The sequence below is a fragment of the Larus michahellis genome, chromosome W, assembly GCF_964199755.1.
Source record: "Larus michahellis chromosome W, bLarMic1.1, whole genome shotgun sequence".
Lineage (NCBI taxonomy): Eukaryota > Metazoa > Chordata > Aves > Charadriiformes > Laridae > Larus > Larus michahellis.
The window spans coordinates 25,067,676-25,082,848 of record NC_133929.1 but is presented as its reverse complement, the minus strand read 5'-3'; the positions used below and the strand labels follow the sequence as shown (position 1 = coordinate 25,082,848).

The following is a 15,173-nucleotide window of genomic DNA, read 5'->3' as shown; positions in this document are numbered from 1 at the left end:
TCTTGAAATATGTCCAGCCTTTCTGGACTCCTTTGCCCTTCGGGACTGCCTCCCAAGGGACTCTGTCAAGCAGGCTCCTGAAAAGACCAAAGTCCGCCCTCCAGAAGTCCATGGTGGCAGTTCTGCTGACCCCCCTCCTTGCTTCTCTGAGAATAGAAAACTCTATGATCGCTATGCCCAAGATGGCCTCCAACTGTCACATCCCCCACAAGTCCTTCTCTGTTTACAAACAGCAGGTCCAGCAGGGCTCCTTCCCTAGTTGGCTCCCTCAGCAGCTGTGTCAGGAAGTTATCCCCAACACACTCCAGGAACCTCCTAGACTGTTCCCTCTCAGCTGTACTGTGTTCCCAGCTGATATCTGGTAGGTTGAAGTCTCCCACCAGGACAAGGGCTAGTGATCTTGAGACTTCTCCCAGCTGCTTGTAGAATATTTCATCTGCCTCTCCATCCTGGTTGGGCAGTCTATAACAGACTCCCACCATGATATCAGTCTTGTTGGCCCTCCCCCTGATTCTTACCCATAAACACTCAACCCTATTGTCACCATCATTAAGCTCTTGACATTCATAACACTCCCTAACATACAGGGCCACCCCACCTCCTCTCCTTCCTTGCCTGTCCCTTCTGAAGAGTTTGTAGCCATCTAATGCAGCACTCCAGTCGTGCGAGTCATCCCACCACGTTTCCGTGATGGCGACTACATCATAGTTTTCCTGCTGCACAATGGCTTCCAGCTCCTCCTGTTTGTTGCCCATGCTGCGTGCATTAGTGTAGAAGCACTTCAGTTGGGCTATTGGTCCCGCCACCTTTTTGCTGGGAGAAGCCTTAATTCCTACCTGACCATTCCCAGACGTGGCCATAGTTTCTAAGCCATCAATGACCCTTGCATCTCTGCTGCTGCATGAATCTCCATCCCCTGCCTTCACTAAATCAACAGACCAAGGGACCTCACTAGAATCCCATCCCACAGACATTGGCATGCCGCCCCTAGGCTTACCTCTGAAGAGCCTGGTTTCATCCCCTTCCCCCTTCAAATCTAGTTTAAGGACTGTTCGATGAGCCCTGCCATCTCCTGTGCCAAGATCCTTTTCCGCCTTTGAGACAGGTGTACCCCATCTGTCTCCAGCAGGCCTGGTGTCGTGTAAACCAACCCATGATCAAAAAAAACAAAGTCCTGCCGCTGACTCCGGGCTCAGAGCCAGGTATTGTTCTGCTGGCTCTTTCTGTTTCTTCCCTCATCCTTCCCTGAGACTGGAATGACAGAGGAGAACAGTACTTGCGCTCCTGATCCCTTAACCAGTTGTCCCAAGGCCCGGAAGTGTCTCTTGATCACCCTTGGGTTTCTTGTTTCCAGTTCATCGCTGCCTGTCTGAAAAATCAGTAGCCGGTAGTAATCTGAAGGGCTTATCAGGGAAGGAAGTTTTCTTTTTATATCTTTAACCTGGGCCCCAGGGAGGCAGCAGACTTCCCTGAGAAGTGGGTCCAGTCTGCATATCAGGCCTTCTGCTCCCTTCAGGATGGAGTCACTTATGACAATGACTCCTCTTTTTTTCTTTACTAAAGATGTTTTGATGCAAGGTGTAGTTTGACTTAACCTTGGTGACACCTCCATGGACATTGATTTGTTTTCCTTGTCATGATTTGGTTCCCCTTGCAGAGCCTCATACCTATTTTTTAAGGGTACCTGGGAAGGTGGGGGAGTTACTGGGGAGACACACCTGCTTTTCTGGGCAGGAACATGTTCCCATAGCCCCCTGTCCTCTAAGTTACCTTGTTCAGACAGGCAGAGAGAGGACAGGGAATCCTCTGTATCATGTGGCCTTTCTGCCTGTTGGGCCTGGTTGAGGGAAGGTAGGCTGAGACTCCAGCAGTCTATCTTCTTCTCACACTTCCTGATGGTTCTCAATCTACTTATCTCCTCACGAAACTCCATCACTAGGCAGAAGAGTTCCTCTACCTGGGCACATCTCCCACAGGCGTGTTCACTGCTGCCATCTGATACTAGCATAAGGGTAGGGCACACCCTGCAGCCTGACACCTGCGTGGCAGCATGCTACCATGAGAGAGCTCCATCTGGGAAGCTGCCTCAGTCCTGCTGGGTGCAGAGCTTGGGGAGGCCAAGGCTTTCCGCAGGGTGGATACCATGGCTCCCTGGTCAAGCTGGTACAGCTTCAGCACCCTTCCGCGTGAACTGACACGCCATGCTATGCTCTGGTTGACGCACCATGCTCTGTTTGCCCACTCTGGTCGCAGCGCTCCCTAGGGCTGCCTTTTCTGGGAGTGGGGTGGGCCCTGTTACTGCTGGCCCCGCACCCACTTTGTCAGCAACCCTCGTGCGAGCTGCTGGCTCTCGCAGGCTGCCTGTGTTCTCCCAGCCTTTCCCCAGCTCCGGAAAGCTCAGGAAAAGCCCCTTTTTTGCTGTGAACCCCCGCTCCCTTGCAGATGTACCTGCACCAGAGCTGTCCCTCGGCAAGTGACCATTGGTGGCGGTTACACCCCGTTTAAATCAGGCACAGTTACTGCTGGCCCCGCCCCCGCCTCATCAGCAACCCTCGTGCGAGCTGCCGGCTCTCGCGGGCTGCCTGCGCTCTCCCAGCCTTTCCCCGGCTCCGGAAAGCTCAGGAAAAGCCCCTTTTTTGCCGTGAACACCCGCTTCCTTGCAGATGTACCTGCACTGGAGCTGTCCCTCAGCAAGTGACCATGAACACTAAAACAGCCATGCACTATTAGAAAGAAAGAGAAGGGACAGGACTAAAAATCACTATGGTTTAAGATAATGCAGTCTGTGTTTAGCCTTGCCAGAGTGCCTGGTTGTCGTGGTTTAACGTGGATGGGTTGCTCAGCCCATCCCAAGCAGTGATTGCAGTTCCCTGCCCCCTGGCCAACCCCCATTTATATACTGAGCATGGTGTCTATGGTATGGAATATTCCTTTAGCCAGCTTGTCCTGTCTATGCTCCCTCTCAGCTTCTATGGGAAGCTGAAAAAGTCCTTGACTAATGTAAACATCATCGTTAAGGTCATTAAGGACCACTCACATCTCAGAAGTCTGCAAACTCTTTAGGAGCTCATTTTTTCCTCTGAAAATGTTGGTACAACTATTTCAACATTTGGAAAGCTGCATACGGGTTTGAGAAACTTTTTAGAGTAGTTAAAGGATATCTTGCTAGGTAAGTAATAACAGAAACAAGTTGTTTCTCTTCCAGCTGCATTGCTGTGCATTGCTATAAGAGTCCTTCCTTTCAGTTTTGTTCTCTAGCAGCAGAGGAGGAGAGTAATGCTTTGAGGCAGTATTACAAAAGTAGGGGATTACTGCATGAACATTCAAATCCCAAATGCTGTAAATACCCAGGCACAGCCATGTAGAGTTCACTGCCTCTTTACCTTCAGCAGCTCCAGAAGCTGGGTTTCAGACTAACATAAATCTATGCTGGTTTTCTGGAGGTGCTAAACTTGGCCTCCTTGCTTACTTCGGAAAGATGGACAGTAGCAGTGGCTGAGCTGGGAAGACTGCTTCTTCCTGATCTACAGATTTGGGCTGCTGCCACTGCTTCCAATGAAGTGTGAAGGTTGCAGAAGGCCTCTGCCACTGGTGGGAGGGGGCTCCCACCCATAGGAACAGCTACTGATGCTCTCCTATTTTCTCCATGACAACAGAGTTTGGGTCTCTCCGCTGTAATCTAGCAAAAAGAGTATCTGGCCTTTCAGACAAGATTTTCTGTTCAACCATCTTCTCTCATCCCATAGAGAAAAACTGCAGACTGGGTGAAAGTGTTTTTTTCATATGGTGGATTTGGTCTATGGGCTTGTGATAAATGATTTAATCGCAAACAGGATTCCAATTAGAATTTATAATTTATTAAAGGAATAAAGGCAAGCAAACAGCGCTGGGTGTGCCGGGGGTCTCTGCCCAACCAAGACACACACCTTACAGACCCCATTTTTGGTTTATATCTCCTATACTAATACATATTCATAACTGCCTCTAAAATGGTTGGCCCTTGCCAAAAATGGGTGTATCCCCCCTCTTACAGGTCACTATGCAGATAACAACAGGACCGGTTTAAGTTGGTATTCTAGAATGTTCGCCAGGTGGCTCCTGCAAAACACAGACACGATAGACACACCGTCTCGTCTGCGGCCAGACAGACAAAACAATCAAAGGTCACACCACCCTGTGGCCCTAACACTGTTCCACACTGACACGAATCAGTTAAGCACATTTCACAATCCCCCATTTTCTTTTTCTATGGCATTGATTCGTGTTTTTGTTTCCAACCCAGTTAATACTTGCCGAATGGGTATTAGTTTTGAATCTTCTTTTGTCTTTAGGATCATCAGGGAAAGAGTTTTCTCTTTCCCTGGTTCTGAATCAACAGGTACTGTAGCTATCTGCATTCCTTGTATAACTGAGTGTATTAGTCTAATAAAACAAGGTATAAAACATGGAATTATTAACAATCCTGGAAATGCCCCCAATATAACAATCCCGATTTTAGTAAGCCAATCACCTCCCGTAAAGTTTTCCCAGAATCCTTCTAGGTCGACTCCAGTCCAAGTCTGAACTGGGACATGTGCAATTTTCTTCATTTCTTTTACAAGTTCATTTACAGCTTCCCCTTCATCATCAGTTTCTAAACAACAATTACTAAGGTTAAACTTCCCACAAACACCTCCCTCTTGTGCCAGCAAATAATCCAAGGCTAAGCGATTTTGATACAAAGCAGTTCTCATCTTGGTATTTTGTCTCGCATTGTTTTCCATATTTGAGGATTACTAATATTGCTCTCCATAGCCTCCCATGGCCATCGTTCACCTTGGTTTGTTCCACCACAAACATAACAATTAGTTACATTTAATGACTTAGCAATGTTTTCAGCAAGATTTACAAATAGATTTTTAGCAACTGTGGGAATTTCATATTCCACTCCTGTTTCTATTTCATGATAAAATGAGTTAAATAGTAGTCTGCGCTGTACCGATTCCCTTATTCTTTCTTTTATTTCGATATTATAAACCAAAGTCTGGGAACTTACCCGTCCCCTCCTAGTAGTTACTACGCACTGGCTGCAGTTGTTTGCCATAACCAGAGTCAAGGAGCTTACCCCAAATAGGACCAGAAGAGGTCCGGTCAGGGCCATAGTGATCGGCGGTCACAGCCCGAAGGGGTTGCAGCCCTTGGCAGACCTTTCAAGCCGCACCACTCGTTCCCCTCCGGTCTTGCCCTCTTCCTTAATCTTTTAAGGGGTAACCTTCAATCAAGAAACACTCTTTGATTAAATTGACAACAATAAAGCCTAACCCATGGTAGGTTATATAGGGGAGTGGTGGCCCCACAGCGAATGCACAAAAATTCTAAACTGTTTCCTAGATCCTTGACTTCTTTTTTGGAAAATGATATATTTTAAAACATGTAGAACACTTTGCCCTTAAAAATAAACAACACCGTTTACACAATGGACTAAATTACCTTTCCTAATAGGTATTTATCCCGGTCCACTAATTCTACAGGAGTAGTTACAATGAAATTCCCACAGCAACTTAGCTTATGCTTCTTGATGAAGGTCTCTTTAAGTTCGTCTGATGGTTAGCTTGGCTTCTCCGGGCTCAGATGTGACTCTCCACTCCTTCACTGGACCTTTCACTCGCGACACATGTGTCAAATCCTAATGGTGGTGTTTGAGCCATCATCCCAATCTCTCGTAGTTCTTTTAACCTTTTTCCAATGGATATTATATATTTTTGGATACTATAATCTTCAACTACATTATTCCCCAGGGGCATCCCTTGGGAGTAAGGCATTCCATATAACATTTCATATGGCGATAATCCAGTCTCACTGTGTGGCTTAGTTCTTATGTTTAATAGTGCCAATGGTAGGCATTTCGTCCAGGACATCTGTGTCTCAATCATTAATTTAGCCAATTGCTGTTTTATTGTTTGATTCATTCTTTCTACTTTCCCTGAGCTTTGTGGGTGCCACGGAGTGTGGTATTCCCACTGAATACCTAATGATTGACATAATAATTTTATTATTTTAGAAGTAAAATGTGTGCCCTGATCAGAATCAATATACTGGATTATCCCATATCTAGGTATTAAGTGTTCTAATAAGATTTTTACTACCATCTGTGCCGTAGCTCGTGCTACAGGGTAAGCTTCTACCCATTGTGTTAAATGATCTACTGTCGGAGTGGGAGATGGACCCGGAGTAACGATGGAGTCTCAATATGAGTATGATCGTTCTCCCTTTATTCAAGTTTTCACAGAGTAGATATAGACAGGCAATAAGAGCACGCGCTAGCGGCAGCTATATGATTGGCTTACAGTCTCTGTTCACGCGCTGTCCATGCAGTTCATTCACAGATCAGGTTGGTTACAAGAATTCACATAGTAAATTGCTTAGTCATTAGCACAACATGTTTTCTACCTTCTCAGTCCCCCTTTTTCCCATGTACTAATTCCATCTTCTACCACCTGTTTTGCTCTTAATCTAATCTCTCACAGTAGGGAGGCTGGCTCACATGGCCATTTTCTCTCAGATACATTCCTACAATACCCCCTTTTTCTTCTTGAGCCAGCCAGACCTTATGCATGGCATTTTCTATCATGTCAGTCACTTTGCGGAGAACACACGAGGCTACCATAACCAATAATAATATAACCAAGAATAGCATGAGCCCTTGCTTTAGTAAGTCTGATAACCATCCCGTTATACCCCATGAGCTTAACCAATCATCGAAACCGTTTTTGACCACTTTTAATTTGGACATGTTATCCTTCAGCTCCCGTAACTGCTTATGAATGGATGATGAGTGGTCAGAAAGGTTCATACAACACATACCTTCAAAATCTTCACATCCATGACCCTGAGCTAACAGCAAAAAGTCAATAGCCACTCGATTTTGCAACGTAGCATGCCGAATACTATCAGCATCAGTAAGCAAGCTAGATATGATTTCAGTTGTAAGGTTTATCTGTTTACTTGCCCAACACCCTATCTTATTCAACATATTTAATGCCGTTGCTGTTCCTAGCGAGGGAAGAATACTTAGCCCTATTCTTTGTCTGAGATTCGAAAATGTTATATGGTCGTCACAGGATGGAGTGAAGGTATGAATTGTTCTCTTGGCTCTGTGTTTACTGTGTGCTCTGCTCACTGTATCTTTGGCCGTATGCAGGCCTCTGCTCATAGATCTGCCACATCTCCCCCTTTTTTAACACCAGACCATTTATTAACAAGGTCGCCATGACTTGTGCTTCTACTCGTTGTGACGCTCTTAGTGGGTTATATACTAAACACAATTAAAAACAGAATCAAAAAGAACCCTGCTAAGGCAATAAATACCCAGATTCCTAAATTTAGCCCAGAAAGCCAATTTCTTTGGATTTACCCACGAGAAATCCTTTTGTAATATTTCAAATACATTGTGGTTCATTAAGTCTTGAATCTTTAGTATTTGAGCTTTTAGCTGATCATGTAAAGGACGAATATTTTTTTTTTTGCAACGACATGTCAAATTGTGATAACCAAGGGTCAAGGTCATCCTTTTTGATGGGGACATGTATGTGGCTTGGATCCATTCCAGAAAGCTGCTGACAGCACAAAGGACCCTGGAAAAACAATCGTGGTAACATTTCAGTCATCATAGTTACTGGTTTTGAAAAGGTATGTGGCAAAAATACCCACTCTAATGCAGTCAGGCTCTTTGCGAGTGCATCATCCCACTGTCCTATCAGGGCATAAAGTTGAAATTCTTGTAGGAAGGTGTTCAATGCGTCTTGCAGCAGTAGCAGACTATATCTTATCTTGCAACATGCTGTAATGCCTTCAGAGCTGTTGGGGTTAATGAACATAGAACGTATGGGGGGGGCGGGGGCAGACACAGTGCTTCAGGGCATCCCCTGTACCTTCAAAGTGCGCTCATGTCTCTCTCCCCCTCTCTGACCCGAGACAGCCCCCTTATATCCTGCACTGGATTGAGTGGAGAAGTACAGGCTAGAGTCACTGCATGCATGGCCAGTGCATGCAGCGAGTCCCACCAGACTCTCCTGCACTGGATTGAGTAGAAAAGTACAGGCTAGAGTCACTGCACACGTGGCCAGTGTATGCAGCGAGTCTCACCAAACTCATGATCCAGCTTTGCTAACAGCGGCTGTCTGATACGTGACTCCATTGTTGTAATCCCTTCTTGTTATCTTCTTCTGTGAAGGTCAGGTTCTCATGGATACACACATAGTTTTTAGAGCAACATATTCTACAACTCGTACAAGGGTACGATGCAAAGTGGCATTTACAGCTGATCATATAATGCTTATTAAACACGTCAAACAGCATACTAAACATAACAAATTCCTTCCACACAGGCAATGAGTATAATTTGCTTCAACCAACCCCACCCCCAAGTCCATCCAGCAAAGAGATTTCACCCAGTGGTCTCCACAAGTTGCTGGTTCGGTCGGTGCAGTTCCTGCAACTGGGCATGGATGGATGTGGAGTGGTCACTTAGATTCATACAATACAGTCCTTTAAAATCTTGACAACCATGTCTGTGAGCTGAAAGCAAAAAATCAGTAGCAGCTCTGTTTTGCAACATCGCATATCGAATACTATCTACATCTAGCAATAACTCAGAAATAGCGGTACTAGTAGCATTGTTAAACTTATCCTTGGCAGCAAGAGAGTCCTTGTTATCAAGAATCCTTGGCAGCAAAAGAGTCCTTGTTAGCAAGAGCGCATGCGGACTCCCTGTTCTTGCTGGTACTGTGCTTTGATCTTCTTCCACAACAGGCCAAGATTCTCAAGCAGCTAGATAAGGTGTCTGTGAGTCCATTACAGGCTTATGTCATCCAAATGTTTTTCTTGCCAGCACCCGAGACTGAATAACAATTGGTGTGATATATGTGTTTTCCAGCACCCAGGTGCGAGTCCCTTGCGTGTATTTACAGTCCTCCTCGCCGATCTGACGTTGCTTTCCCATATTCCACCCCCTTGCTCAAGAGACCGCTTCTGCTGGGTTCATTTTAGTTTCGCAGGGTATAACACAGAGCAATCTACTAAGGCATGCAATAACATAGACACATATAGGAAAAAACCAAAACCATATCTCTATGGTACTGCTTTGAATCAGGTGTCCTATTTCTCTTTTTCTGATGCTTTCTCGTAATGCTTATGGCATACTTTTGTGCTAACGTGGCACATTTCCCATCTAATTGTTCCTGTTTGGTTTCTTTTTTTTTTTTTTCTTTTTCATTTTTTTTCTTTTTTTCTTTTTTCTTTTTTTTTCTCTCTTTTTTTTTTTCCATCACTTACGACTGACATAAAAGTCTGCCTTTGCAACAAGAGCTCAGTTTCTCATTTTTCCTTAAGTTTCTCATTTTCATACAGAGCATCCTATAGATTTTGGCTCAACTCCTTTTCCCAATCAACCATGATCTTATAGACAAACAACAAACAACCAGCGATACGCCCTGCACGGGCAAGCCGTTCCCGAGAGTGTAAACGTGTCGGCTGGTGAAAACTCCCCCAATATTTCAGGACTTCCATCGGTTCTACAGCCCATCCTGGTGTATCTACCTGGGGTGCGCTCGCCTTACGTCTAAACATTGTGTATACACAAACTTCTTCACTTGACGGAGTGTCAGCCCTAGTTGCATACAAGAACAGTACCACACCGGGCAGAACACCTGCTCAAGGGGAGTCACCTAACAACACTGCACACAACAAAAAACAAACAGTAGCACACATGCTGATCAGCAGGTATAAGCTGGCGCCCACACACACTTACACAGCAGACATACAAAAACAGCACTTCTATCTCAGGGAGACGACTGGGGAGGGGAGGGGGTGAGGTGGGCAATGGCAGGAGCAAACAGCTCCGGCTCTGTCCTTCTCTGCTGATATTCTGCCTCCTCCCTCGGCCTCAGGTGGAGCAGAGGGGATCAGCAGGGGATCGTCCCAGACCTTCGGACCTGGCCTGTTCGATCCCCCTCCTGTGGGTTGTAATGCTGCAAAAGCCCCGGCTGCTGTGGCTCGCTCTGCCTTCATATCTTGTAAGGTCGATAACACCAACCACCATGTCGTCGCTAACGGTGATGCCTCTTTGTCTCCTTTACTTATCACTTCCCACAGGTTTCTCCCAACAGCCTCCCATATTTCTGTTTTAAAAGCTGTCTGGGGCTCTGGTGCGAATCCGTTCTCTCTGCACCAGGTTAACAACCTTCGGAGCATACGCTCATCGTATTTCACCCCTCTCTTAGAGAGGATATGCAGGAGAAGTCTTAATATAGCCCCTTCTTCTTTTGTTACTTGTTGCCCCATCTCCTGCCCCGGCTTAATCAGTTTGAGCAACAGTTTCGCTGGTGTTTCAATCCCTCTCTTAGAGAGGATCCCAGCGAGTAGCGTGGCCGCAGCTTCTGTTTCCATAGCTGCGCCTGGGAGGTGAGGAGCGACCTCACACCGTTGTCTGCTCCCGCTGATGCGCCCAAGCAGCACGTCTCCCAGCCGAAGTTTCCCACTCCCCTCCTCTAGCTGCTTACCGCAGTCTCGGAGAACTCAGTCGCGCTAAACCATCCTCTGCTACCAGATGTCGGAGTGGGAGATGGACCCGGAGTAACGATGGAGTCTCAATATGAGTATGATCGTTCTCCCTTTATTCAAGTTTTCACAGCGTATATATAGACAGGCAATAAGAGCACGCGCTAGCGGCAGCTATATGATTGGCTTACAGTCTCTGTTCACGCGCTGTCCATGCAGTTCATTCACAGATCAGATTGGTTACAAGAATTCACATAGTAAATTACTTAGTCATTAGCACAACATGTTTTCTACCTTCTCAGTTCCCGTTTTTCCCATGTACTAATTCCATCTTCTACCACCTGTTTTGCTCTTAATCTAATCTCTCATAGTAGGGAGGCTGGCTCACGTGACCATTTTCTCTCAGACACATTCCTACAATCTACTATTACTAGTAAATATTTTATTCTCCCTACCTTAGGCAATTCAGTAAAATCGACTTGTATTCTTTCAAAAGGTCTATAAGCTGTTTTCCTTCCTCCCGTGGCTGCTTGTCGAAACACTTTCTTGTTTACTTTTTGACAAGTTAAACATCCTCGCGTGATTTGCTTTGCTATTTCAAAAATCCCAATACAGCCAAATTGTTTAAGGAAATGATCACTTATCGCCTTTGTACCCCAATGTGTTTGTGTGTGTAATCATTCTAATATTTGCCTGGCATAAGCTTTTGGCAACATCTCTCGCCCGTCGGGCAGCATCCATTTTCCCTGTTCTGACTTAGCTCCTATTTTCTCTAATTTTGCCTGTTCCTCAGGGGTAAATTTCTTTTCTTTCTCCTCTAGTTCTTTTTCACTAATGTCTCCTTGTACTTGTACTACATTAATTTTAGTGACCTGAGTCCTCAGGGCTGCTTCCTGGGCCTCTCTATCGGCTAGGTTATTCCCTCTGGTTCGATAATCTAATCCCTTTTGGTGTCCTCTCACATGTACCACTGCTATCTCCTTTGGTTTTCTTAATGCCTTTAAAATTTTCACGATTAGTTCTTGATGTATTAGATTCCTTCCTTGGGTATTAATTAAACCTCTTTCCTCCCAAATTTTTCCAAAAGTGTGGACTACTCCATACGCATATTTAGAATCCGTAAATATGGTCCCGCTTTTTCCTTGTAATAATTCCAGGGCTCTACAAAGGGCATACAGCTCACAAGCTTGAGCTGACCATGATGGACTCAGAGGTCCTGATTCTATAAGTTCTAAATTTTTATTAATTATGGCATATCCTGATTTTTGACTCCAGGCAGCTAAGCACCCACACAGCTGCTCGTTCACTCTCCCCTGCCCTGCCCCAAAGGGACAGGGGAGAGTATAGGAAGAGCAAAAGCAAGAAAACTCATAGGTCAAGATAAAGACAGTTTAATAGGTGAAGGAAAGAGGGAAAAAAACCCCAAGTGGTGCAAAGGCAATCACTTACCACCTCCCACAAGCAGACCGATGCCCAGCCAGTCTCCAAACAAAAAAACCCCACCCCACTCCCTTCTTCCTCTACCCCAGTTTGTATTGCTGATCATGATATTATATGATATGGATATCCATTTGTCCAGTTCAGATCAACTGTCCCAGCTGTGTCCTCTCCCAACCTCTTGCCCACCCCCAGCTTACTCACTGGGCTGGAGCAGAGCGGGGAAAAAAGAAAACCTTGACTCTGTGCAAGCACTGTCCAGCAATAGACAAAATATTAGTGTGTTATCAACACTGTTTTAGCCACAAATCCAAAACACAGCATGTATGAAGAAAGTTAACTCTATCCCAGCCAGACTTGATACAGTGACATTCATGAGGGCTGCGGGGAATAAGACCAAGAAGAGGGAAGTGACTTGCCCAGGTTCATGCAGTAGTTTACTGATAGCTAAGTTTACAACCTGTATCCTTTGATACCCCGATACCCATCTCTGCTTACTACCCATCAGTCTGTCTGGCCTTGTTCTCTCAGATCTAATCTGGGCCCTCAGGACAGGTTCCTTTTCTGTGTTTTGTACAATTGCAGCTTCTTTAATCAAGTTTGAATTTGAAAATCAATTGTCAATTGTAGTTTCATCTATTTCTAAAACTTGTAAAGATCTTTATGTTATCTTTACACATCCTGTGGTAAACTGTTTTATTCTTTATAGAGAATTGCAAGCTGCTTCTAGTAGATTTTATTTGTTTAGGGAGAAACTCATTCGCCTTCAGCATGAGAACAAGATGTTAAAGCTGAACCAAGAAGGTTCTGACAATGAAAAGATCACCTTGTTGCGGAGCTTGCTTGATGGTACAAATTTACGGAAGAATGAATTGGAGACAGAGAACAGGTAAGGAAGTATTGTTCTCTGTTCCAGTAGCTTTCATAACAATGCCGTACACTTCTATCTTAGCAGACTGTTGTCAGGGCCAAGTTCCTTATGTAAAAAAATGTGGTTAGCCCTGTCAAAAAGTATCTCAACCATCCTGTGAGTCTACTCAGTCATTCAATGCTGTTTCAGTGTATCTGTAGCCTGCAGTGTGGGCTGAAGAATTCTGTAATAGATTGCGATTGGAATGATGCAAAAGCTCACAAAAGGAACCATGTATTACACTTAAGCTTCTCCTTCTGTAAAGCAAGTGTAACAAAAAGAATCCCTTTTCTTCCTACTACCCATTCATTCCCTGTACGTTTTCCATCTTCCCTTCTGTTTCTTATTTTGTTCTTTAAAAGTATGTTCACAGGTATTAGAACTGCTGTCAAGATTATCTAGATTTTGTAAAACTGAGTATTTCATGAAAATTTAGGGTGATAAAAACTTTTCCATGATTTTATGTACTGAATTTTCTCTTACTGTAGTACACAGTAGGTTTTAGCTGTCTTGCTTCAGCCACAGAATACTGCAATCAGCGAGGACAAAGTCAGCAGAAAGAATCTTAGACCAGTCACAGCCAGTTCCAGCTGGCCCTGCAGCAGACCCACCGCTGTCCAAAGCTGAGCAAAGTTGGTGGTGCCTCTGTGAAAACATATTTAAGAAAGAGCAAAAATAATGGACATGCAGAAGAAGAGAGAAAAAAGAGTGAGAAACAGCAGTGCGAACACCAAGGTCAGAGGAGGAGGTGCTCCAGGCATTGGAGCAGAGATTCCCCTGCAGCCCGTGGAGGACCTCATGCTGGAGCAATTGGATATTTCCTGAAGGAATTGAAGCCCATGGAAGGACTCACACTGGAGCAGGGAAAAAGTGTCAGGAGGAAGGAGCAGCAGAGAGGAACTGTTGTGGACTGACTGCAACCCTGCATTCCCCATGTCTCCTGTGCCGCAGGTCCTTTGGGGAATATCCACCTGCTCCAGCATGGGGTCCTCCATGGGCTGCAGTGTGCATATCTACTCTGGCATGGTCCTCTCCACAGGCTGCAGGGAATGCCTGATCCACTGTGGTCCTTTCCACTAGCTGCAGGGGAATATCTGCTCCACCACCTGGAGCACCTCCTCTCCCTCCTTCTTCTCTGACCTTGGTGTCTGCAGGATTCTTTCTCACTTTTTTTCCTCACTCCCAGGCAGCGCTTTGCTCTTTCTTAAATATGTTTTCTCAGAGGTGCCACCAGCTTCTCTGATTGGCTCAGCTTTGACCAGTGGTGGGTCTGTTGCAAAGCCAGCTGGAACCAATTGTGTCTAGCACAGGACAGCCCCTGGCTTCTTCTCACAGATGCCACCCCCACAGCCCCCCTCCCCCTGCTAGCAAAGCCTTGTCACATAAACCCAATACAATTTTGAATAAAGAAATAGTGTTGTATCTCTTGCATGGATGTCCTGATAATGCTGAACACTAAGCATCTTGGATTTCATCATGTTGTAATTCATTGTTTCTGAAAAGTAAAGTTTTATCTATTTCCTAGGCTGGTAAATCAGAGACTGCTAGAAGTACAGTCCCAGGTTGAAGAACTACAGAAGTCTTTGCAGGAGCAAGATTCAAAAGCTGAAGATGTAAGTAGAAATGTATGTAAAACTTGTGTTCAAGTAATTGCTATTATCCTACCTTTCAGCTTTACATAATATCTCCTGCTTGTTACATCATGAAGAAATAATGCAAATGGAGATTTCTGGTATCTTTCCATATGGGCCGTTATGGTTTTACATTTAAACTGTATTTTTCTCAATGAGAAATGTAAAATGAAATGTTTGTCTAGAATAAATAGAAACTTTCTCTGTAGAAAATGAATTAAATACATTTTTTCCATTCAATGTATCCATCACAGTAGTAAACTCAGCATTATTTAAAAATATGTAATTAGAATAGAGACATTTATAGGAAATTAAGGATACATTGATTTTTCATTTCTTAGTAAAATCTGGAGGTATTTTTGTTTAAGTGTTCTTCATGGTAGTTAATACCTTTCTTGCCAGTGGAAACCCAGCAATTGCTGATATAAATGTGTATCTCTAATGCAAGATGTCATGCAAGCCAAAACTAAAAAAGTCAAATGAGCAATCCTTCGTAAAATAAAGACATTGTCACAGGGCTAGTGTGGGAACACAAATTCTAATCTTCCACTGAAAATTTTATTTGCCACCTCCCTTATTTGAGAGTAGAAGCTATAGAACTGTCCTGAAAGCAGTGATTTCCTATTTAGAAAAATGCTCTTAAGAAATAACTTATAATT

At 44.5% G+C, this 15,173-nt stretch overlaps 1 protein-coding gene across 7 annotated transcripts in view; it reads left to right on the top strand.

Moving 5' to 3' along the window:
- Nucleotides 1-15,173, top strand: part of LOC141735427 (protein Hook homolog 3-like) — a 126,823-nt gene that overhangs the window by 92,155 nt on the left and 19,495 nt on the right. For 3 of the 7 annotated variants that reach the window (XM_074568153.1, XM_074568155.1, XM_074568157.1), the window contains 2 exons: nucleotides 12,722-12,862; nucleotides 14,409-14,496. In XM_074568153.1, the coding sequence (XP_074424254.1) occupies nucleotides 12,722-12,862; nucleotides 14,409-14,496 (229 nt within the window). Of the gene's footprint in view, nucleotides 1-12,682; nucleotides 12,863-14,408; nucleotides 14,509-15,173 lie in introns of all 7 variants that reach the window. The other 4 variants (XM_074568152.1, XM_074568154.1, XM_074568156.1 and 1 more) reach the window with 2 other exon arrangements.